At 50.5% G+C, this 25,534-nt stretch overlaps 2 protein-coding genes across 2 annotated transcripts in view; one reads left to right on the top strand and one right to left on the bottom strand.

Annotated features, from left to right (window-relative positions):
* Window positions 1–7,543, bottom strand: part of TICRR (TOPBP1-interacting checkpoint and replication regulator) — a 100,789-nt gene extending 93,246 nt beyond the window's left edge. Inside the window, exon 1 of the mRNA XM_010841134.1 lies at window positions 7,538–7,543. Within this exon, the coding sequence (XP_010839436.1) occupies window positions 7,538–7,543 (6 nt within the window). The remainder of the gene's footprint in view (window positions 1–7,537) is intronic.
* Window positions 7,544–7,933: 390 nt separating this feature from the next.
* Window positions 7,934–24,405, top strand: RHCG (Rh family, C glycoprotein). The gene is made up of 10 exons (XM_010841027.1): window positions 7,934–8,138; window positions 11,518–11,668; window positions 15,008–15,155; window positions 15,933–16,099; window positions 17,639–17,776; window positions 17,921–18,057; window positions 18,369–18,493; window positions 18,702–18,775; window positions 22,562–22,654; window positions 23,960–24,405. Exons 1-9 carry the CDS (start codon window positions 7,972–7,974, stop codon window positions 22,628–22,630), a joined length of 1,176 nt encoding a protein of 391 aa, XP_010839329.1. The 5' UTR covers window positions 7,934–7,971; the 3' UTR covers window positions 22,631–22,654; window positions 23,960–24,405.
* The last annotated feature ends 1,129 nt before the right edge of the window (window positions 24,406–25,534 follow it).

Genomic DNA, 25,534 nt, shown 5'->3' with positions numbered 1-25,534 from the left:
GCCTGGCCTCGGGCGGGAGCTGCCTGAGGAGATGCAGCCCCCAGCCCCCTGCCCCGCCCCTCTTAGGCTTCCCACTATGGAGACTTCCCAGTGTCTGGAGGTTAAGCTCGGGAAACGGCCAGGCGTGCCCAAATTCCTCGGAGACCTCCAACCTCTCTTCAGAGAGCCCTTCTTGATGTCTTCAGGAGACCCCAGCCAGTGGGTGACCTTGGCTCTCTTATCCAGCTGTGCCCAAACTCTCCACCTTAAGAGGGTAGTTCCAACTTCAAGGGCTGCAGGGGTGGCTCATTGGCCTACCAGCCCTGCTGGCGTGGAGGACCACAGCACAACCATGTTTTGGCTTGGAGAGGGAGAGAAATGCCCCTGAATTCCCTGGCATCCGTGGTGCCCTGATTAACAGCATGGCCGTAGAGTCACCACACCTCACCTGTATCACGGCTCTGCCCTCAACCAGGTGGGTGACCTGTAGGCAAATGTCAACAATACACAGACTCGATTTCCTCATCTGTCCAATGGGGATAATAATGAGACCTACCCTACAGGAGTGGGGTGAGGCTGGCATGAGACATTGCACATAAAGTTCTGGCACTGTGCTGGGCATGGAGTCCTCACTTCATAATGCAGCAATTACCGGATGAGTACTAAGTGCAGACGCCCTAGGACTCAGCAGTTAGAAGAACTGGTGCAAGGTTACTTGGGTTGGCCCAACCTCTGGGGCCCCAGCCCAGGACTCTCTTCATGCCCTTGTGCTTTCTAGCTTTCCACACCATCTGCCAACAGCCAATGACAGTCTCTTTCTAATTGTTGGTACTCACAAAGTCATGGACTGTTAGTTTTAGAAGGGACCCTAAAGTTCATCTCCAACAGTCACCTATGCAAACTGATCTTCCCTCCATGACTTGTTTGTTGTTGTTCAGTCACTCGGTCATGTCTGACTCTTTGCAACCCCATGAACTGTAGCATGCCAGGCTTCCCTGTCCTTCACTATCTCCCAGAGTCTGCTCACACTCATGTCCACTGAGTTCATGATGCCATCCAACCATCTCATCCTCTGTCACCCCCTTCTTCTCCTGCCCTTCATCTTTCTCAGCATCAGGGTCTTTTCCAATGCCTTGGCTCTTAGCATCAAGGGACCAAAGTATTGGAGCTTCAGCTCCAGCATTAGTCCTTCCAGTGAATATTCAGGGTTGATTTCCTTTATTTAGGATTGATTAGTTTGATCTCCTTGCTGTCCAAGGGACTCTCAAGAGTCTTCTCCAGCACCACAGTTTGAAAGCATCAATTCTTTGGCACTCAGCCTTCTTTATGGTCCAACTCTCACATCTGTACATGACTATTGGCAATGTTATGACTCCCATTTTACAGACCAGGAAACTGAGGCCAGAGAGGGGACATGTCTTGCAAAAGTCACTCATCCAGAAACCTAGTGAGCTCCAGGGACCTGAACCCACCCTCCTGGACTGCTCTCCTCCCTTTCATTTCACCTTTCCTCTCTTCCCCTTCCCTACTGGTGGCTGTGACTAGGAGTTGGAACATAGGTGTGGCCCCAAACTTGGGTTCCCAGGCCTCAAGGCAGTTCCCAGGGGTATGGAGTGAGGGCCATCCCTTTTGGTTCTTTCTGGGTTCTTGGGTCCATGCTGTCGACACCTGTGCAGGCTTCATTTCTGCCCAGAGGATTAGAGGAGTCCTCTGGGCATCTCAGTTTTCAGAGAAGTCTAGCTCCAGCTGGCTCAAGCTGGGGCTCAGGGGTGCCTGAAGATGGCTCCCGGGGCATGGGCCCCTTGGCAAATAGCAGGCACAGAACCAGCTGGGGACCCGTCCTGGCAGTGCCCTGAAAGCCCAAGCTGCTGAACACGAACTTCTTCCTGGGCTGATGCTCCGGGCAGTGTCTGGTGAGGTTGGCCTGAGGAGAAGCCATCAGATCCTGGGCTCTCGAAGCTTCCCGGGAAAACAGAGGGAGAAAGGAAATGACCTAAGGCTGAGGATGCCACAGTTTCAAACACCTGAAGGTCTGGTTCAGCAGCAAGGTTCACCCTGTGCTCCTGGGAACCTGAACCTCAGATTTGTGCATTCCTCAAGCAGAGGGCAGTGTAACCTGGCAGTTGACTTTGGAATTAAACAGATATGGGCCCATCACTTTAAATGGAGTAAAGCGAAAGTGTTAGTAGCTCAGTTGTGTCTGACTCTTTGTGACCCCATGGACTATAACCCGCCAGGCTCCTCTGTCCATGGGATTCTCCAGGCGAGAATACTGGAGTGGGTTGCCATTTCCTTTTCCAGGGGATCTTCTCAACCCAGGGATTGAATCCAGGTCTCCTGCATTGCAGGCAGCTTCTTTACCATCTGAGCCACCAGTGAAACCCAAAATAGATTAAGCCACCTCCCTAATCACACTGAGTCTCAGTATGCTCATCTATGAAATGGGAATGTTATTTAATGCATAGGAACTCTTGGAAGATTGAAGATAATGGGTAGCCAGGAGGGCATGTCTCATGACATGAAGCCAGAGGACAGTAAATGTTGGTATCAAGCTTCCTCAGAAGGGACTGATGCTGTTGCTGAAGGTGTTTAAGTGCAGGCTTAGCATCCATTTAGTGATGTGTCTCCCCTGATAGCTCAGTTGGTAAAGAATCCACCTGCAATGCAGGAGACCTGGGTTTGATCCCTGGGTTGGGAAAATCCCCTGGAGAAGGGAAAGGCTACCCACTCCAGTATTCTGGCCTGGAGAATTCCATGGACAAGTCCATGGGGTGGCAAAGAGTCAGACACGACTGAGCGACTTACACTTCACGTCACTTCAGTAATGTGGCCAAGGAATATCTCTTTGAACGTGAGTTTGAACTACTATAGCATTTAATTTCCTTTGTGTTCTCCCCACTTGTTGTTCAGTCACTAAGTCATGTCCAGCTCTATTGCGACCCCATGGACTGTAGCCTGCCAGGCTCTTCTGTCCATGGGATTCTCCAGGCAAGACTACTGGAGTGGGTTGCCATTCCCTTCTCCAGAGGATCTTCCCAACCCAGGGATCAAACTCGTGTCTCTCTCGTTGGCAGGCAGATTTTTTACCACTGAGCCACCAGAGAAACCTTCCCACTCACAAACACTTTCTCCATACTCTGTCAGACGAGGAGTGTATTTGCTTCTATTTTATGTTGCCAGAGGTGGAGCTTAGAGATTTTCCCAGCTGGTCAGTGGCACAGGCAGGGGTGAGGCCAAGCCCTCACACTGCACAAAAACCGCTTCCCCCAATCTCTGTGGCATTGCCACTCCTCAACCACCTCTCCAGGAGGTTTTGCAGTGATGGGATGGTTCTGTGTCTGGCTCCGAGTTGTGGGAGAAGTGGACACAGAGTCATGGAAAATTGAGAGACTGGCCAGTGGACTTGAAAGGCAACAGTTTAGGCTGGGCTGGCCTATAGAGCATGGGAAGGGCCAGTCCCCAGGCTGCTGCAGGGCTGAAGAAGCGTTGGAAAGAGAGCTGCTGTTACCCACCAGCATGGGAAACTTGATCCTCAGATTTCAGAAATTTTCAAAACTTGGCCTTCTTTAGACCATCCCAAAAGAGAAAAGTGAGCCAGGAAGGGGTCGCAGAACAGCTGTGTACTGGCGCCCCCCTGGTGGCGGCTCTTAGAACTGGCCTCCAGGAGCCAGGCTTGCCCCTCAGGGACCTCCCGTGGTGGAGGGAATCTGCCTGGCTGCTCAGTCACTCACTACAGGCTGGGGAAAGTAGGGGAAGAGAGGCGTTGTCTTATTAACTTCCACCGACCCCCAGCAAGTCGCCAACCCAATGCAAAGCACCTGGTCAGTCTTGAAAGAGAAAAAGAGAAGTAGTAATTAATATAATTAAGCAATTGCTGAGGAGGAGAAGGGGACAACAGGATGAGATGGTTGGGTGGCGTCACCAACTCTATGGACATGAGTTTGAGCAAGCTTCAGGAGATGGTGAAGGACAGGGAAGCCAGGTGTGCTGCAGTCCATGGGGTCGCAAAGAGCCGGACACGACTGAACGACTGAACAACAGCAGTAAGCAGTTGCTGAGGAATCAGGCTTAGGCCCAGGGCTTTGATTGCATGACATTAAATGTGTACCACACACCTCTGAGTTCTGTTACTATTCCTCATTTTACAGAAAAAGAAACTTGAGGTCAAAGAGGTTATGTCCTTGCTAAAGGTCATACAATCTGAACCTTCAGACCATTAAAAAATATATATTTATTATTCATTTATTTGGCTGCCCCGGGTCCTAGCTGTGGCATGTGGGATCTGGTTCCCTGACCAGGGGTGGAATCCAGTACCCCTGCATTGAGAGCAAAGAGTCTTAGCCCCTGGACCATCAGGGAAGTTCTGGATCATTATTATTAAAAGCACTTTCAGTAGCATCAAACTCATGTGGCAGTCAATCCTAAAGGAAATCAACTGTGAATATTCATTGGAAGGACTGATGCTGAAGCTGAAGTTCCAATACTTTGGCCTCCTAATGCTTAGAGTCAGGTCATTGGAAAAGACCCTGATGCTGGGAATGATTGAGGGCAGGAGGAGAAGGGGGGCGACAGAGGATGAGATGGTTAGATAACATCACCGACTCTATGGACGTGAGTGTGAGCAAACTCTTGGAGACAGTGAAGGACAGGGAAGCCTGGTGTGCTGCAGTCCATAGGGTTGCAAAGAATCGGACACGACTTAGTGACTGAACAACATTCGTATTCCAGTAAGGACCAGTTTAGGAGACAGAGAGAAAGGAGTAAGAGAGTGAATAAGGAAGGTGTGGAAAGAGAACAAAGCTGGAGTCTGTGCACCTGAGGCTGGGGGGATAAGAAACAGATATCCACAGAAGGGTTAGAGACAGAGGTCAGGACAGCCGGGGAGTCACAGAGAAGGACGGAGAACTAGCGAGGTGGGGACTGGCAGGGAGAAGCCCTGAGAAGCCGTGCGCTCTCTGCTCTTTCATCCCAGGCCACAGGGAGAACTGAAGGCAGCCCCCAGGAAGGCCGCCTCCAGTCTCTTGAGCCCCTGCCCGCCTGCTTCCCCCACCTCCAAACAGCTCACATATGGAAGTCTGTGATGCTGCCTTTTCCCAGGGGTTCCCCTCACCTCCTTGCCAACACTGTCCCTGTCTAATCTGCTTAATTCCGGCCGGCCAGTCCTCGGCTCCTGTCTCCCACTCATCGTTCCAACTCCCAGCTCTGTGTGCAGGTCTGCTGGACCTCAGACCCCAGCTCCATCCCGAATGGCCAGGCTCCATTGCGCCACACTACCCCGCCTGACACTTACCGCCACCACCCACGCCCGGGGTCATGGGGTCATCTCAAACTCCCACGACCAGCCCTAGACCCAGCACCTCCCTCCCTCCCCAGCAGCCTCTTCCTCCTTCCCGGCATTTGCTTTCGAAACTGTGGTCTGAAGATGTCTCATCCCTCTCTCTCCAGTCTGTCACCCATCAGTTTCTTCCCAAGAGTCACCATAACAGTTTCACACACTGGGAAACCCAAGCCGAGCTGCTGTTTGTTTAACTGTGCAAAAAGCAGCTCAGAGCACCGTGCTGGGGTGAGACCTACAGCTCTCTTGCATCAACTTCTGTGCCTCAACCCTTACCCAGCCTTAGGGAAGCCTGCAGGGGAGACAGATGAGGGCAACGGGGGAGGGGCAGGACAGCCTGAGCATCTCTGTCCGCCCACACTGTGGGCCTATCTACCCAGTGGGTAGGAGACATCAGACAGGAGAGGGTCTGCAGTCTCCCCTGATGGTGAAGTGCCACCTGGGGCCCTTGGCTGCTGCTCAGCTGGCATATCTGGCTACTCCTGAGATTACAAGAGTAATTATCCATTCATCCCTTCAGGGATATTTATGGAGCATCCACCTGGGGAATGCCCTAGGCAGTAGAGAATACCAGCGTGAACAAAATAGGCTTGGCCTGGACTCCTGGGGCTTCCCTGGTGGCTCAGCAGTAAAGAATCCGCCTACAGTGCAGGAGATGCAAGTTCAGTCCCTGGGTTGGGAAGATCCCCTGGAGAAGGAAATGGCAACCCACTCCAGTATTCTTGCCTGGAGAATCCCATGGACAGAAGAAAAGAGTTGGGCACGACTGAGCGACTAAACAAGAAGAACAGAAGTTGCTGGCCATTCTGCGGGAATAGCGTCCCACGTGGAGGGCCCACCACAGGAAAAGATCCAGAGTGAGACTGAGCTCAGGGAGGCCAGTCCGGCTGGGGCACCAGAGGGAAGGGAGGACCGAGGAAAGGAAGAAGGAGACTGGCGGGAGGGGCCAGGCCAGGCCTGGTGAGCCCTGCAGTTCTCTCTTATTCAAAAATGTTTAATTGGGGAAATCATTTCGAATTTACAAAGAGTTGCTAAAACAAAAATAGTACAAAGAACACTATATACTCTTTTTAACTCCCATTAAGCATCTCTCTCTTTTCCCACATAAAAGCAACACGTACATACCGTTCCTTTTCCCCTGAACTAAGAGTCCGTTATACATATTGCGGTCTGGCTGCCTTAATTACTCCACTGTTTTCTGAGAATAGAGGTATTCTCTTCCATCACCACAGTAATCAACTTCACACATTTACACTGTATGCTACTTTCATATACTGTCCCTATACAATTTTGTCAGTGGACCCAATAAGAACCTTTGTGGCATTCCCCTGCACCCGCACCCACTCCCTACCCCAGCCAAATCCAGGATCCAGTCTAGGGTCAAGTATTGGATTTATTTGACCTGTCTCTTTAGCCTCTTAAACCTAGAACATTCCTGTGTAGGTAAGGCACCTAGCACGTGTCTGTCCTATAATAGATGTTCACAAGGGCAGCCTTTCTTTATCTTTTAAGACACTGATATTTTTCAAGAGTCCAGCTTCAACCCCTTTCTAATAGCATGTTTCTTTGTTTGGTGTTTCCTCGTGATTAGATTGGGATTGTGCCTTCTCAGCCAGAGCACCACATAGGTGTTGTGTCCTTTTCAGAATATCTTCCTGAAGGTGCACAATGTCCGCGTGTCCCCCACTGGTGATGTTCATTTTGATCACACCATCAAGATGTTGCCCAATTTCTCCACTGTATGGTTACCGGATGTTTTTTCACCCTCCTTTACAACTCATAAGACTCCTTTAAGACAACGCAAATACCTTGCTCTTCGTCAAAATTTGTCCCTGGATTTTAACATCCAGTGATGAAATCTTCATTGTGAAAATTATGATTTTCCAGCTTCAGTGCTCATTCCACATTTAACTGTTGGGCTGTCAGCATCCTGTTGTAAGCAAGAACCCTCTCTGCTCTCTCTCTCTCTTTAAAAAAAAAGCAAAACTGTTCCTGTTTTTTATGATTTTCATTTGTTATGGTACCTAATTATTTTGGCCAGTCAAGGGACTCCTAGGTCAAATGAGACTAACTTCTCCACAGCAGAAGAATGGAATTGCGCAGGTAAGGCCCTTGGCGAGGGCAGTGAAAGGGGGCTGTCATCTCTCAAAAGGGATGCCCAGGCATTCCTTGGCCTTAAAACCCAGTGGTCTAAGTGGTCTAAAGTGGGGGGGGGGGGCTTACCTCCATCCCCCCAGCCAAGTCCACCCCAGAGGCTTTTTTTCTTCTAACTGAAGTACAGTTGGTATACAATGTTATGTTAGTTTGTGCTGTATAGCAGTGATTCAGTTATACATATATAACTGAATATGCTATGCAGTAGGACCTTGTTGTTTATCTGTTGTATACATAGCAGTTTGTATCTTATGATGTGATGGGGTAGTAGTGGCTCTTCTACTCGCAGCAGAGTCATAATTACTGCAGGAGCCTCAGGATCCAGATGTAGGGGTGGCGGGATGGGGGGTTGGAGGGTGGCCCAGGCCCGGCCAGTGGCGGAGCAGACACAGTCTCAGCTGAGGACCGCGCTGGCCCAGACGCAGAGCTGCAGCGAGGGGCTTCGCTAGGCCACCGGGACTCTGGACTGTGTTCTCCCCACAGGCTTCCAGGACGTACACGTGATGATCTTCGTGGGCTTCGGGTTCCTCATGACCTTCCTGCAGCGCTACGGCTACAGCTCTGTGGGCTTCAACTTTCTGCTGGCGGCCTTCGGCATCCAGTGGGCGCTGCTCATGCAGGGCTGGCTTCAATCTTTTGACGGACGCTACATTCTGGTGGACCTAGAGAAGTGAGCGCGGCTCGGGCCGGGGGCGTAGAGCAGTGGGCGGGGCCTGCGCGGGAGGCGGGTCCGGGGGCGTGGCCCAGAGGCTTTGGGCTGTGAACTGGGTCTTCGTCATCCAGCCAGGGTCCCCAGGGGCCCGGCAACTTACACCCCCCACGCCCAACACACACACACACACACACACACACACACACACACTTCCTAATCAGTGAGTCTCCAGGGTGGGAGTTCTCATGGTAACTAAGTGCTGTTGGAGGGTCTCCTTCCTCCTAAGACACAGGCTGTAGGGATGCAAGGCTTTTCCCCAGAGTCCAAGTCCTGACACCGCTCTGACACCTCAGGGCAAAGATCAAAATTTGCCCTGAGAGAAATCGGGCCATAGGACCCATGGAGGGGAGGGAGTGGGTGGCAGGCGAGCGGAAGGAGCGTGGGACTGCCTGAAGCAGCCTACTTAGGTTCATTGTAGAGGGAATATTGAATGGGGAATCCAGTTGCCTGTGTCCCCACCCACGGAACAGAGCAAAGAGCTGTGAGGCATGTGTGGAGTCCTAGGGCTGAAGCCCCTCCCTGCATCAGCCTCCGAGGGGGCCCCTGATCCCTGTCTCTTCTCACCTCCATCCTCATCACTTTTGTCTGTGATAATCTTTTGGTCTGACAAGTACTACACTCCCTTCTATCAGGGAACTCAGCCCCTCCCTCTGTCTGAAGAGACCTCCTAGGAGCCTTAGTATGTTTCTTCCCTCAACACCACCATCAGGTTATACAGTAAATTTGCCAACTTGCCAAAACCCAGCCTGCCAAGCAGTCATCTCACTGAATGACTCATTTATCAAACTCTCCAGCCAGGGAAACTTAAGAAACTGTCAACAGTTTCCATTGCATGGTACAAAATCAACAGCCTTTGGGAGATTTCCCCCCTCCCTTCCCTTTTTAGTCAAGGTTTGGTTTATTGAAGGCTCTTTCTTTAAGTCCAGTTAGATTGTCTTCAATTTCTGTAGACATATGACGTTTGGCTAAAGAAAAGTACATTTTGAGAAAGTTGTCATTGGTGTGTAAAAACAAGCATTCATTAGCCTGCTTGGAAAACCAAATCCACAGAAAGGGTTTAGAGGCAAATTGGTACGAAACCACGTTTTTTTAAACATCTATTTTTAATTGGAGAATAACTGCTTTACAATATTGTGTTGGCGTCCACTGCGCATCGCATGAGTCAGCCATAAGTATACTTATGCCCCTTCCCTCTTGAACCTCCCTCCCCAAAACTACATTTAAAGTGCAAGTCACATACAGGACACCAATCAGATATCATAGGCCAGGGGCCTGAAATTTTAAACATATGTCAAATATTTGCAAAATGTTAATTCATTCGAGCCAATTAATGAATCCATGAATTAAGAGAAACAGGAAAAATAGTCGACTAGGTAGAAAATGTTTTGGAACCAAGAAATTGGTCTTTTTGTATATAAAATCCATGACATACATGCATATCATTCTACTGTATAAGATACACAGGAAATTCTCATTCCCAAAGCCATAGACCCAAAGTATAAAAGTGCCTGTGATATACTTAATTGGCCACCACAGCAAAATAGCTACGGCTAAATGCAAAACAGAACTATAGAGCTTTTTTAAATGTTCAAAGGAAATTATTGTAAACTTTTGTGGGTTAAATTTTTTAAACCAGTTATTTAACAAGTTAGTCACTTGACAACTTGAGTTTTGGCAACTTGGTTTTGGGAGAAATGATTTTCAGCAACTTAGCTGGAGCCGATTTCTGGTGCCCAGGGCTGAGATGAACATGTAGCCCCCTAGACCTCACCTGAGGATCCTTCTCCTAGCTTCTGTCCTGCCCCTGCTGAAGAGTCCCAGATCCCACCTGTCCCTCCAGGGTTGTTCCCCAGACTCAAGGAGGACCTGTGTGCTCCTCAGCTTCCATTCTCAGGCCTTGCCTGAGATGTGACATCCAGATATCCATCTCCCAAGGGCTGATGGCCCAGGTATGGGCTTCTGTGTGCTCCCTCTCACTCCTTCCTAGGGGGTGATCTCTGCCAGGTGGTCTTCTGGCCGAGTTATGGAAATTTGGGCAAATAACTTGGCCTCTCTAAGTCTCCATTTCCCATGGAGAATAATGGCTAATAATGGTACCTGTTCCACGGGTCCAGGTATGATACAGGAGGGCCTGTGCTGCACTGAACAAGCATTGAAGGGCCTGGCACTTAGCACCTGTCATCATGCATTCAGCCAGGCCCCGGGGATGCGGCAATGAACAAGGCTTATAGTGAAGAGACATTCCAGTGGACATCCTTTGTCTGGGGAGGAACCTTGAGGGGACAGAGCCCTGCCCCAACTCCACACACTGTCCCTACCATCAGCTGGCTTCTTACTTCTCACTTCCTGATTCACACACACACACACACACACACACACACACACACTTGAGTATGGGGGAGGGGGTTCCTGTGGCTGTGACTGCCTTAAGGAAGTAGTAGCCCCTGCTGTCTTTATGAGGACCCTGGTTGACAACGCTCATGACTTGGAGGCCACACTGAGAGTCTGCCTTGGACTCCAGGACAGCTTTGCTGCTGGCAGGGCCCAAGGAGACCTGGGTTAGGCACAGCAGGCACATGGATGGAATCTGGATCCCCTCTGACCACATGGCATGCCTCTGCTGGCTGGCTGGGGTTTCAGGGTCCAGACTTAAGGAGGGCCTGCAAGCTCCTTGGCCTGCATTCTCTCTGCTGGCCTTCCTGTCCCCTCTCTCCACCCAGCCCCCAGCTCTCTACTGCCTGAAGGAAGGGCCTTCCTTCTTCCCTGGACATAAATCCTCTCTCCCAGGTAAGGTGAAGAGGAGGTCATGATGACTCAAACCCAAGCAAGGCCCTGGTAGCCAGCAGGAGAAGTGTGTGTAGAGATAAGTATTTGGAGGCAGAGACCACATCTGGTTAGAGGTATTGGGGAAGGCTTCCTGAAGAGGTGGTGGGTGAGAAGAGGTTTTGGAAGGGCAGGTAGAAAATGAAGGGCAGGACAGGGTCCCAAATACGGACCGGACGATATTCAACAACAGCAGCCAGATCACTTGGGTGCCTTGAGTACAAGCTGCCTGCAAGGAAGAGGGTGGGGCCTGAGATGGGCCCTCAAAGGAAGGGTGTGGTGGCATCTAGTAGGTGCCACTGCTGTGCTGGATACTTCACAGGCTATTTCTTTGCATTCTTAGAGTAGCTCTAAGATGCTACGTGCCCATTACCACAGATGGTGAAACTGAGGCTCAGCAAAGTTAGACCACAAGCCCAAACCCACAGGTGACCAAAGTTCAGATTTAACCCCAGAGCTTGAGTTCCACTTCTTGCTGTGGCCTCAGCCCCTCCCCTGACCTGTCTCCCCACAGCCTCATCAATGCGGACTTCTGCGTGGGCTCTGTCTGTGTGGCCTTTGGGGCAGTTCTGGGCAAAGTCAGCCCTGTCCAGCTCCTCATCATGACTCTCTTCCAAGTGACCCTCTTCTCAATCAATGAGTACATTCTCCTCAACCTGTTAGAGGTGAGCAGAGCTCAGAACAGGGATGGTGGTGGAAGGGACACTTGGGGGGACAGGAAGGTGACAGAGAAAGAAAGGACTGGGGAGACAAGCCAGCTGGATTCAATTCAAGTTTGACCAGTCACTTAATCTTCTGACTCTCAGTTTCCCCAGCTGTAAAGCAGGAGAAATGACATATATTGAGCATCCACCCAGTACATCAATCCAGCAACTAGACAGAGTAGAGGTTCCTCACATGTTGGTTTTCTTCCTCCTTTCTCTTTTGGCCCAGCAGAGGGAAAGAATGGGATGTTCCTGCACATCATCTTGCACACACACATTCCCAGATTGCTCTGCCAAGAAAATGACCCAGTATACTGAGGGGGCACATCTGTAAGGAAGGTTCCCAGGGGAGTGGCCAAAGCAGACATGTACAGTTGCATGGGTTGCACACTGCACAACTCTGGAGGTGCCATTCACATGGACCTCTATGGCAGGAATGATGCCCCCTGAGGTTGACTAATTCACTGGCCAAGGTAAAGAGCATCCTAGGCCTCTGACTCTTGTTTAGACACCTCTTTGGCATATTTGCAGGAGTAGGGATTATTCAGGAACCCCATCCCTTTCTCATTCTCCAACTTCTCTATGTTTGGAGTCTGGCTAGAAACCCCCATGAGTTGTTTATTTTTTTAACATAGAATTTCTCAGAAGCAGGGTGATCATACTTGCACAGTGGTTCCTCAGTATCATCTGGGATTCAGTCTTTTTTGTTTCACTATTTTGAGCACATGATTTCCATTCTAATTTTTTTCTGTGCTGTGCCAAATGCAGGATCTTAGTTCCCCAACGAGGGATTGAACCCACGCCCTTGCAGTGGAAGCACAGTGTTAATGTTAATCTTGGGACTGTCGGGGAAGTCCCACCCCCAGGGGTTTTGCTTTCAGACGACCCTATATTCAGTCACTCATTTTGTCATTGTTTTCCTCTACCACACTATCATATTCCTTCTTCCTGACTCATCTCCCTGTCATCATCCTTTTTTTTTTCGGCCATGCCAGGTGGCATGTGGGACCTTAGTCCCCTTACCAGGGATCGAACCTGTGCCCCCTGCAGTGGAAGCACAGAGTCTTAACCACTGGACCACCAGGGAAGTCCCTCCCTGTCTTCATCCTTGCCTGATCCACCACCTCAAGCTAGCTAATCTCCACCAGCAGCTGTGGGGACCTGTTAATAATGCATATAAGACCATTCCTCTGATTAAAACCCTGGTTTTTTTTTTTTAATTTCACTTCAAATCAAATCTAAACTTGTTTTAAGGCCCTACATGTTCTGGCCTCAGCCTTTCCTCTAAGCTTATCATCTACTCTCTCCCCATCTTTCTGTGATTTGACCATATCCTGCGGTCTGCTTTTCAAATACCCAAGCTTGGTTCCGCCTCAGGGCCTTTGCACTTACTGCTCCCTTTGCCTGGAGTGCTCATCTCCCTGGTCGTTTTCATTACTGAGGTCTCAGCTGCAGTCTCACCTCTTCAGAGAGGCCCGCCCAGGTTCTCCTACCAGTGCTGCCCTCTCCCTTACCTCCTTCTAGTCACTATCCTTGACTTATTTTCTTCAGAGCATTTATCCTTAAGGGAAAATAAGAGTGAAACCTTATCTGTCTGGAGACTATTTCTATTCCTGGCACTTGGCCCAATGCCTAATAAATTATCGAGAAGTATTTGTCAAGGAAATAAATTTTGGATTTACATGTCAGGCAGTGCTCCAGGCAGTGGGATACAGGAGTGAGCAGGACTTTGTTTCAATCCCAAGGAACTCACAATCTGGTGAGGGGGCCAGGAAGCAAACAGACAATGACCAGACAGTGAGACAAGGATGGAGTTCCAGGGCTAGGTGCCCTGGAGGGTGGGGAGGAGGACCTGAGCCAGCATATGGCAGGCCAGGGAGGCTTCCTGGAGGAAGAATTGTTAAAGCCAGAAGTCAAGGAGATAATCAGGCAAAGGAATGAGCAAAGGTATTTGAGGCAGAGGGAATGGGGGTGGGGTGCTGGGGGGGGGAGGAAGGAGCATGGATCATCAAGACTTTCATAGACTGTGTTGAAGAGTCTCAACTTTATCATGAGGGCAATAGGGAGCTATGGAAAGTTCCAGGCAGGAGAGGGGCATGGTCAAATACATGCTATGGAAGTGTCACTTTGGCTGTGGTGAAGAGAACAGTTGGAGGCAGAGAGTCAAGAGGCTGTGTTAGTCACCCTGGTGAGAAGTAATGGGACCGAGTCTGGCCTAGGACAAAGAGAAGAAAGTGGATCATAAGCGAGTTATAAAAAAGGTGAATAAACCGGCCTTGGAGACTGGTTGGGGTGGGTAGAGAGAAAGAAGCTAGGCTAAATGAGGAGGTACACAGGGGAGTCAATAGATGAGATCTGAAATTGACTGAGAAGTAGTACCTTGGGTGTGAGTTTAGAGGCAGAGAAGGCTTCTTTGACCTTCAAAACCCTTCTCTGATCTGCTGCAGAAATTCCCTCAAATGCATGACAGTGTTTGGGCCTCTCCTGCAGCCAAGTTGAAACACAGTAATCACCGCTGACAATCAAGGAGCACTTGCCCTTGCCTGGGCCCTGCTCTGAATGCTTCACGTGGGTTATCTCATTCAATCCTTCTCTCTGAGCTAGGCACAGTTATTACTCCCATGTTACAGATGAGAAAACTGAGACTCAGAGAGGGTAAGGGGCTCCCCCAAGGTCACACAGCTAATAGAGGCACCCACCAGGCTGGGAGTCAGGAAAGAGGTTATGTCAACAATTCAACAACTAGCCCTGTGACATTGGATGACACGCTTACCTCTCTGGTTGGGTTTCCCATCTAAAGGGAAGAAGCAGGTCTGTGATTTTTTTTTTTTTAATTTATTTTGCCTGTACTGGGCTGTCACTGCTGTATAGGCTTTTCTTTAGTTGCAGCGAGTGGGGCGTCTCTTCGTTGCAATGTATGAGCCCCTCATTGTGGCGGCTTCTCTTGTGCAGCACAGGCTCAGTAGCTGTGGTGCATGGGCTTAGTTTCCCCGTGGCATATGGGATCTTCCCGGACCGGGGATTGAACCCATGTCTCCTGTACTGGCAGGCGGATTCTTAACCACCAGGGAAGTTCCCCACTTTAATTTTCACTGAAGTATAGTTGAGGAGGGGATCCCCACTTCCTCCCCTTCCCAGTTGATGGGTCTGCCAGGGCCCTGGGCTTCCTTCTGTAGCCTGTACCTCCTTGGAGACAGCTGCACCTCTGTCTGTGTGTGGGGAGGTAGGGGTGGGAGAGTGTCAGAGGAGGGAGGGAGAGGAGGGTCAGACCCTGACAGTACCCTTGTACACATCCACCAGGTGAAGGATTCAGGGGGCTCCATGACCATCCATGCATTCGGCGCCTACTTTGGGCTCACAGTGGCCTGGATCCTCTACCGCCCTAACCTACACCACAGCAAGGAGAGGCAGAGTTCTACGTACCACTCGGACCTCTTTGCCATGATCGGTGAGAGCTTCCATAGCGATTGAGGGGGCCCCCATGATGACCGAGGGCTGCCGTGCTACCGTGGTGGGTGAGGGTCACCATGAGCATTTCAGGCTGCGGTGATCATACCTCATCCCCACATGGTCTGGTGGGTGGCTGCCAGTTCCCTTCGGAGAACGGGCAGGGAGAGGTTGCCTATAGATATTTCAAGGATCCCAGTTACTTGTCCCTTTTCCCCACGGGGCTGGGAGAAGTCGGTCACTCATCCTGTGTGTTCCCTCGAATGCCCCAGGGCAGACACAGTGATAACCAGGAAGTGCGTCCAGCCCTGATCTCAGCAAGGTGTACGTGCCTATTTCCTGTGTCCATTCATTCCAGAGAACACATATCAGCTACCTTCTCTGGTCCTTTAAAACCCAGCCCTGCCTTCACGGAGCTCCTGACAGGGTAGTAGAACAGATGGCCATGCAACTTGATTATCTCCCTACAGTGGAGAAAAAGATTCTCCCTCAAGGTGCCTGGGCAGCAGGGTGGGAGGCATTTCACCAAGTTGTGGGGTCAAGGTAGACTTCCTGGGGCAGAGTGAAAGATTAAGACGGCATTAGGTAGTGAGTAAGGCAGGGAGGGCCTTTCAAGATGAGCCCCCAGCACGAATAAAGTTCCAGGGGAGGGAAATGGCTGGGCTGTGTGAGTCACTTGATATCTCTGGAGCTAAAGGACAGGATGTCTGTCCAAGCTCCGTCAGGCCCATCTAACGCCCCTTCTTCTGGTTCCACTGACCCTGTCTGGTCTGGCCAGGCACCCTCTTCCTGTGGATGTACTGGCCCAGCTTCAACTCGGCTATATCCAATCACGGAGATGCTCAGCACCGAGCGGTCATCAACACCTACTGCTCCTTAGCAGCCTGCGTGCTCACCTCAGTGGCGCTGTCCAGCGCCCTACATAGAAAGGGCAAGCTGGACATGGTGAGTGGGGTGGGGGCGGGGGAACCTTGGGGGAAGCTGTGGCCACAACTGCCTGTGCCCAGTGGGCACTGATCACCACGCCCTGCCAACAACTCAGTGAAGCAGGCAGCATAAGGATTATCACACCCATCTTGCAGATGAAGAAACTGAGGCCCCGAGAGAAATGATTTGTCCAGATGACACAGTTGGCTTTAGGCAGAGCCCAGAATCAGATTCGTGGAGGTTCTATCATGCTGGCTGCCCTGGACGAACTGGCTCCTTCTCATCCTCCTCTCCCCACAATGCTGACATTAGTTCTGGACTGAGCAACCCCCCAAAAAACCAGCTTCTGGCCCTCAGCCTTCCTAGCTCTGCCCCTACCTGCCCCCTCCACGTGCTCAAAAGAGAACCCCTTCAAAACACTTGGGACGTCTGTGGGGCTGTGGTGTTGCCCAGTGTCCTTCATATCACGCCACTGGGACACATGTTCCTGTCATTCCTGGGGGAGTAATGGGTGTTGGTAGATTTTTCTATAGAAAGAGGACCACCTCTCTCTCTGATATTCTTTTTTATTTATTTTTTATTGCACTGGGTCTTCATTGCAGTGCTCAGGCTTAGTTACTCGGAGGCATGTGGGATCTTAGTTCCCCAACCAAGGATCAAACCTGCGTCCCCTGCATTGGAAGGTGGATTCTTAACCACTGGACCATCCGCAAAATCCCACCATCTAATACTCTGACACTAGCTTCTAGACCCAGGCACCTATGTGCCAAGATGCTGCCAGGAGTGTGTGTTACTCCGGGACACAGCCTTGAGCCCCGGGATGCACTGGACAGTCACTGTACAGAGAGATGGGGAACAGGCACCGGGGGGAGAGAATCAGACACACTCATGTGGGCATATGCAGGGAGGGACATGGAAGAGGATGAAGGTCAGGGGCTCTGGCTCCACACGGACCTGGATCAAGACACCTTTCTGCCCTTGGCTGGCCGTGTGGTCTTTGACAAGTCCATGAACCTCTCCCGTGCCTTACTTTCTTCACCTGAAAACATAAAAAGGTAACCGTAATCGCCTCCTGGGCTTGTTGTGGAGATGAAACATGCTCCTTGCAAGCCAGCACCGCGGTCCATGGCACAGGTAGGTCCTCAGAGAGTCAGCCGGTGCTCCTGTAGGCTCGCAGATTCTGCCGCCAGCACACATGCGTACAGAGGACATCAGACACACGAACCTGGGCACACCTTTGTGTCTGGGCACCCAAATCCAAAGAGGACATGCAGGTGGGCTGAAGGAACCCATGGACACAAGCACGTGTGCACATAGAAAATGCCCCGAGTGCTGGTGAGAGTGGCAGGTATACAGACAGCACAGGGGTGGCTGTCCCAAGCCCGGGCTCAGGCTGGAGTCCTCTGTAGTCTCCTGGCTGGCTGAGATGCATGGGAGCCATCTCTGGCTCCCAGGCGGCCCACCACGCACAGATCAACTTGGGCCCTAGGTCAGCTCCTCCAGGACGCTACTCTGGGAGAGGACTGAGTTCCTGCCTGCTCTGCCTGCCCTGCCCAGGTGCACATCCAGAATGCGACGCTCGCCGGAGGAGTGGGCCTGGGCACCGTTGCTGAGCTGATGGTTCTTCCTTTCGGCTCCCTCATCATCGGCTTCGTCTGCGGCATCGTCTCCACCCTGGGTTTTGTGTACCTGACGGTGAGAGCTCCAGGGCCAGGGACTGGGGTCTCTAGGGAGAGGGTGGGGCTGGGTCTCTGTGTATTTGGGGCTTCCAGAATCCCCAGACTCCCCACAGCCTGCCACAGCCCCCTGCCTGAGCAACACTCATCGCCCTGTTTCCAGCCATTCCTGGAGTCCCGGTTGCACATCCAGGACACGTGTGGTGTTCACAACCTGCACGGCATTCCTGGCATCATAGGAGGTATTGCGGGCGCAGTGACGGCAAGCATCGCCAACATTGATCTGTATGGGGAGGAAGGGTAAGAATGGAGGCGGTCCCTCCTTCCTTCTCCATTCCTCCTTCCTACTGTTTCTCTAGGGTCCAAGACTAACTCTGTCTCCTTTCTCACCCACCCCGGACCACTATTTCATGGGCCTCTCTCCTCAACCTCTGTCCTTCCATAAGAATCTTAGAGACCATCTGATCTTTCTAGTGCCCCCATTCTGCAGATGGAAAGGCTGAGGCCCAGAGGTTATTGAGCCTTTGTGTCCACTCATGCGTGTGGGGTGACAGCGGGTAGTCACTTGGCCTCTCCAGGGGATCCTGACCTGCTTCCTGTCTCTACCCCAGGCTTGCCTATGCCTTTGGCATTGAAAGATCCAAATTAAACTGGAGCCCAAACACGCAGGGCAGGTTCCAGGCTGCCGGGCTCTTTGTGTCACTGGCCATGGCCCTGGCGGGCGGCGTCATCGTAGGTGAGTGGGGGTGACCATGCCAGAGAAGCTGGGGCCCTGTGGTTGGGGGACCCAAGAGTGTGTGCCAGAGGTCACCTGGAGCCCCCAGGAACCCTTTGTCTCTGCACTGATGGCTCTGAGACCGGGAGGATTTTTCCAGTTGAGGGGAAAGTCTGGGTAGGCAGAGAAGAAGTCATTCTTGACCTCTGGGACCTCCAACTTCCTTTAGGGGTCATTCTGAGATTACCATTCTGGGGACAAGCACCTGATGAGAACTGCTTTGAGGATGCAGTCTACTGGGAGGTGAGTTCTACCGACTTGTCCCGGGGCTCCTCTCCATGGACCCCATCAGCTGGGCTGGGGCCTGGGAAGCCGGAAGCTGAGGGTTGGGGGACAGAGCTCGTGTCCTCTGCTCCTTTATCCAGGAGGCTGTCCCCTGGGGGGTTAAAGGCTTCATTCTACAGCATGTGTAGAATGAAGCACGCTCAGTCATGTCCAACTCCTTGCGACCCTACGGGCTGTAGCCTGCCAAGCTCCTCTGTCCATGGGATTTCCCAGGCAAGAATACTGGGGTGGGTAGCCATTTCCTTCTCCAGGGAAATCTTCCCAACCCAGGGATCAAACCCACGTCTCCTGCATCTCCTGCACTGGCAGGTGGGTTCTTCTACCACTGAACCACCTTGGAAGCCCTCATTCTAGAGCAGTACTTTCCAAAGTATAGTGCTCCCTAGAACAGCAGCAGCAGCAGCATCTAGGAACTTGTGAGAAATATAAATTGGCCAGAGGTCAAAAATGACTTCTTTTCTGCTTACCCAGACCTTCAAGTGCCACTCAGACCTCCTGATTTCAAAGCTCAAGGGGCAGGGCCCAGCCCTCTGTCTACAAGCCCTCCACATGATTCTGATGAAAAACTCATCTGTGAACCAACCAACTAAGAGCAGTGGTTGGGCCCTAAATGCATGCTGGAATCACGTGGGGGTCTTTAGAAACTTCCCAGGCCTCAGACTTGAAGTTCACTGGTCTTGTGTGGGGCCTGGAAATTAGCATTGTATTTAAAATTTGCCAGGTGAATCTAATATATGGCCTGGGTTAAGAATCGCAGTGCAGTCTTCAGCTTCTGTGGCCATAAATACCACCTGGTGACCTGGTAAAAACTCAGTTTCCCAGACGTTAGCCCAGAAATTCAAATTCAGTAGGGCCTGGACTCTGCATGGAAACTAGCTCCCAGGTGATCTTGTACTGACACTCCCCTAAGCCTCTAGAACAGCGTTGGTACAAAATCTAACTTGAGAAACATTGTTCTAGAAGCTGAAAGTAGTAGAATGTCACAGAACTCACCTTTTAAAAATGTGCCATAATCCGGGCTTTCTGTGACTTCAGGGGGGCCTTCCTCCCCACGAATCATCATGACAGGTATTTACCTGTGTTAGGAGATGGGGAATGAAGCACAGGGTCCTTCTTGTCTCCCAGCCTTCCCCCTCATGACAAGGGCAGTGACCTAGCCTGTGTCTGTGGCCCCTGGGACAAAGGTCTGCCCAACATGTTCCTTCTTTTGGCTATTTGTTTTATGATTAAAGTATGGTTCATTTGCAATATTAAATTAACTCCAGGTGTACAGCATAGTGATTCAACATCTTAATAGATTACACTATATTTAAAGTTACTATAAAATAACAGCTATATTTCCCTGTGCTGTACAATATATCCTTGTAGCTTATTGATTTCATTCATAGTTGCTGGCTTGTACCTCTTAATCCCCTGCCCCATTTTGACCCTCCCTCCTTCCTTCTCCCTGCTGGTAACCTCTAGTTTATTCTCCATATCAGTGAGTCTGTCTCTTTTCTGTTATATTCATTCATTCTAAAAAATAAATATTTTTTAGATTCCATATATAAGTGATAACATACAGTGTTTTGTCTTTGGTTTATTTCACTAAGCACCCTCTATGTTCATCTATTTTGTTGCAAATGGCAGAATTTCATTCTTTTTTATAGCTGAGTAATAGTCCACTGCATATCTATATATACGCCACATCTTCCTTTTCCATTTATCTGTTGTTGGGTGCTTAGGTTGCTTCCATATCTTGGCTCTTGTAAATAATGTTCCTGTGTACATCGGCATGCATATATCTTTTCAGATTAGTATTTCCATTTTCATCGGATGTATATCCACTAGTGGAATTGATGGATCATATAGCAGTTCTATTTTTCGTTTTTTAAGGAACCTCTATACTGTTTTCCATAGTGGCTGCATCGATTTACATTCCCACCAACACTGCACATGGGTTCGCTTTTCTCACATCCTCACCAACATTCGTTGTGTGCTTAACTGCTCAGTTGGGTCTGACTCTTTGCCACCCCACGGACCATAGCCCACCAAGCTCCTCTGTCCGTGGGGATTCTCCAGGCAACAATACTGGAGTAGGTTGCCATGCCCTCCTCTAAGGGATCTTCCCAACCCAGAGATAGAACCCAGGTCTCTGTAGATTTTTTGATGACAGCCATTCTGACAGGTGTGAGGTGATGGCTCATTGTGGTTTTGATTTGCATCTTTAATGATTAGCTGGCTCTGTATTTTAAAAATCATACCAGAACTTTTCAGGATAATCTTAACTAATATCCACTAAAAACCAATATTATGTACATGACTAATAAGCCTTTTAAATTTGCTCTTTAAATTATTTTTTAAATTATAACATGAATAGAAGCTCATTAAAGAAAATCTGGAAATAGAGATAAATAGAAATTCCATCACCCTCATTCAAGCACTATTAATATTTTGGGTATATTTCCTTCCAGCCTCTCCTTTTTAAATCTACATGGACTTTTCTTAAATAGCTATGATATTATACTTGATTTCATATCCTGCTCTTTTTCTTTCTCTATCATAAGAACTGTTTTGTGTTATTACATTATGAATAAACTTTATTTTTTAGCAGCATAATTATTTTCATCCTATATATGAAGTGGGAACTTAAATTATTTCAGACACCACAATTAGAAACCACACAGATTTAAGGTTAATGAAATAAACTAAAAAAACAAAAGTATCCATTCCCATACACAGAAGTTCACTCTTTTTTTTCTTTTTTTTTTCTTCTTCTTCTTCCTTTTCTGTGGGTTTCTAGTTTTCTCATTAGAGATTGAACCCAGCACCCACAGCAGTGGACGTGCCAAGTTCTAACCCCTGGCCCCCTGGGGAATTCCCTCTTGGTTCTGTTTTGTTGTTTTTTTTACATTGTTGTTGTTTTAGTTGCTCAGCTGTGTCCGACTCTTTTGTGACCCCGTGTAGCCCACCAGGCTCCTCTGTCCATGGGACTTTGATCTTCATAAATTATTCTAAGTTCACACCTTCTCTGTGCTGTATTATCAGCAGTGCTCAGTTTCAAGCCACACAATCCCATGCCATTGGAAGTAAGCCACCATCAGGCCATTCTCATGGCCCCTGGCCTCTGGCAGTTTACCTGGGAGATGAGGTGACTTCCCAGAGGACAGAAGTGAGGCAGATGTCCCCCAGGAGCACAGGTGAGGGCATCTTTAGGATCAAAGCTAAGCCTTGAGGCCAAGGCTGGGCTGATCTCTCCCATCCATACTCCATCTACCAACCCACTTGCGGCTGCCCCTGCATCCCCACTCCCCACCCCAACCTCACTCGTGGGCCATCGTGGAGTTCGGGGAGCTTGCCAAGCTGCCTCTCACCTGGTCCATTACTAGTCCTCTTTCAGAAGTGCATTTGGCACAGTTGGAATCCCCCCAGGCTGGGGTATCAGCCTCTTGCGTGCATGTACAACTCTTACTGTCACTGTGCACTTCACTTGGACCCCTTTCCTTTGCTCTAGTGGGGCAAGGACTGTGTCTTGCTTGGTCTTGTTGTGCCCAAGCACCCTGGACAGTGGCTAACTGAACTAGGAGCAGGACACATGTGTGAAGGATTGCCCTGCTTCACGGCATGCAAACTGCACGGTGATCACAAGGTGGCGCCCACCACACACTGTTCGCTGCTCCTGGCCTTGCCCAGGCTGTTCCAGTTCCACCAGCGACACCTGCCCAACCTGGGCAGGGCCCTCAGAGCCGCCGCCTCTCTCTGCAGATACCCAAGGAGCCGAAAAGCACTGCCCTCCGTTCTGAGGACTCCAGCATCAAGCCCCCAGAACCTTAAACTCCCGGGGCAAGAGAGAAGCAGGTGAGCATGGGTTTGGCTTGTCCGTGGGGGCCCAGCTCTGGGAATCAGATGCCACCAGCAAAGGGGAAGAAGGAAAGCATCAAGAACTAAGGATGTGAGCTTCACCTGCTAGCGTCATGCTGGGGTTGGTGGGAGAGGCACCTGGTGTCAGACCGTGTGCCTACTGGACAGACACAGGAATCTGTGGAAGGCATTCTGGACTGGAAAGAATATACGGAAAGTGACCTGGGCACACCCATGGCTTTGCTGCTTACTGCCTGTGTGACTTTGAGGATCTCTTCACCCCAGAGACTGAGCTTCAATTTCCTCATTTATAAAAGTGGAAATGACAGGGCTGGCTCTATTCAGTTGATCAACTCAGGCAAGAACCTTTTTTCCTTCCTTCTCATTCTCCTTCCTTTTTCTTTTTCATCTACTAACATTTCCTTGCTCCCTCTGTGAGATGCACCAAGCCCTTTTTCATACCGTTTGCACCTGACACCTTAGTGATCTCTACAAGTGCAATGATTTCCCACTTTTCTTTTCTAAAGATTTTTTTTTCTTTGATGTGGACCAGTTTTCTAAAAGTCTTTATTGAATTTATTACAATAAATATTGCTTCGGTTTTATGTTTTGTTTTGTTTTATTTTGGCCACAAGGCATGTGGGATCTTAGCTCCCCCACCAGGAATTGAACTTGCACCCCCTGTATTTGGAGGTGAAGTCTTAACCACTGGGCTTCCAGTGGAATCCCAACTTCCCTCTTTTTAATGCGTGTGTGCGTTCATGCTCAGTCGTGTCTGACCCTGCAATCCCCTGAACTGTAGTCCACAAGACTCCTCTGTCCATGAGATTCTCCAGGCAAGAATACTGGAGTGGGTTGCCATTTCCTCCTCCAGGGGATCTTTCCAACCCAGGGAGAGAATCTGTGTCTCTTGAATCTCCTGCATTGGTAGGTGGATTCTTTACTACTGTGCCACCTGGGAGGCTTTTTTAATAGATGAGGAAATTAAGGCTCAGAGAGGTTCAGGCGCTTCAAAGCCAACACAGCACACGTGGAGGAACTGGGGTCTTTCCAGGTCACTATCATTGCTCTTACCATAGCTATTTGACCTCCTTGGAGACCAGAGTTTGCAAAGAACTGTTTCTGGGACAAAAGGCTGAGTGATGTGGCAGGAGGGGTTGCTAGGGATTAAGGAAAGGGAAAAGCGAGACTGTGACCAGCTGCTTCTGATGCTGCCCATCTCGTCCAGAAAAGGAAAAGGTGCCTGAGGGGCTTTGGGCAGGACTTGACAGTGGCCCGCTGCTCTTGCCTCTCTCCCTGCAGGCTCCACAGATTGTTCTGGTGCTCCCCAAGGAGCCAGTGCTGACCAAGCTGGAAACACAAGAGCAAGGCGAGTGGCGCCCCTCCTGCTGGCCTGGTCCAGGGTGCCTCCATCTCCCCCTCCGCCTTCATCCCAGGGGGCCTGCCTGAGAATGGAGGAGGAGCTGTAGACAAAGTGGGCATCCAAGCCAGGTTCCAGCTGCAGGAGGCCTGCCACTGGGGGTCTTGGTGGTCACATCCTGAGAAAAACAGGCAGGAGTGGGGCTGGGGGCTGGAGTGGACCCGAGTCCTCCTCAGAGACATCATAGCTGCCAGCCAGTGTCTGCTGAGCTCTTCCACCCCCTGCCTGCCTGTAAGCCAGTGTCTTCCATACCCCCTGAATCCCCTAGACCTCTCTGTGCCATGCAGATGGTGGCCTCCGTGAATAAATATGCGTGGTGTTCTTTGTAGAATGGGTGTGAATTCTCCAACAGGGCCAGTTTGAGGGGGTGTGAGTCGCTTGGTTATATCCGGTTCTTTGCGACCCCATGGACTATAGCCTCTGTCCATGGGATTCTCCAGGCATGAATACTGGAGTGAGTTGTCATTCCCTTCTCCAGTTGACCTTCCTGACCCAGGGATCGAACCTGGGTCTCCTGCATTGCAGGTGGATTCTTTACCACTGAGCCACCAGGGAAGCATAAGACCCAAGAAACCTCCAGACTCAGTCCTGACCCCCTACACCCAGCTGCCACTCACACTGCAGGGAAAACCATCCTAGGCTCAAGAGGAAGAATTTGGGGTGCTGGAGTCGGCTCAGCCTGGAGTGCCCCCTAGCAGAGCTCAGCTTTTAGACTGAGCTCTTTCCCCAAGACCCCTCCTTACTTCATTCACATCCAACCACCCCCCAGAAACACCCATTGCATGAAACCATGCCCATGTGCCCTCCATGTGACCGGGCACCCTTTCAAGGGCACTCAGGCAGGGTGAGGGGGTAGGGAGATAGGGCTTTTGTGGTCAACTCCCCCTCCCCCAACCCTTCCCACTTTCCTCCCTGCCACTCTAGCCCTGCTTTCCCTCCACACTGAGAGAAACTTGCAGCCATTCAGATCTTCCCATCAGTCATTAAGGCCTGCCACCACCCGGGTCAGAGTAACACACAACTCTAGCCCCCTGGGGGCTCACAGTGTAGCTGGGAAGTGGATCCACCTGACATCCAGAATCTACCTTGAACTCCAGCAGGCCTTCAGAGCTCCGGGGGCTTACCAAAGTGGACCACCTGTGCAGGGCTTTGGAGGTTGAATAGGAGTTCACCAGAAGGCTGGCCAATAGCTTGAGCAGAGACCAGAGATGAGAATCAACTTGGCCAGGTTTGGCATGGGTAACAAGGAGGTGAGGCGATGGTGTGCCAGCTGGAGAATAAGAAGCAGATTCCAGATCCTTTGTGGAGCAGAGACTCCAAGAAGAAGGGGTGAGGGGAGGGGGTGGAGAAGGTCTCTCCTGCCTCTCAGTCCGCCCTCCCCGCCCCCCTCACAGTTCACATGTACAGACACACTCACACACTCGGGGCTCCCCCCCCCTCGCCCGAGGGGGGGGGGG

The sequence above is a fragment of the Bison bison genome, unplaced genomic scaffold (genome assembly GCF_000754665.1).
Source record: "Bison bison bison isolate TAMUID 2011002044 unplaced genomic scaffold, Bison_UMD1.0 scf7180017864155, whole genome shotgun sequence".
Taxonomy (NCBI): Eukaryota; Metazoa; Chordata; class Mammalia; order Artiodactyla; family Bovidae; genus Bison; species Bison bison.
Note: the sequence above shows the minus strand (reverse complement) of the source record. Positions and strands in the feature narration are given on the sequence as shown.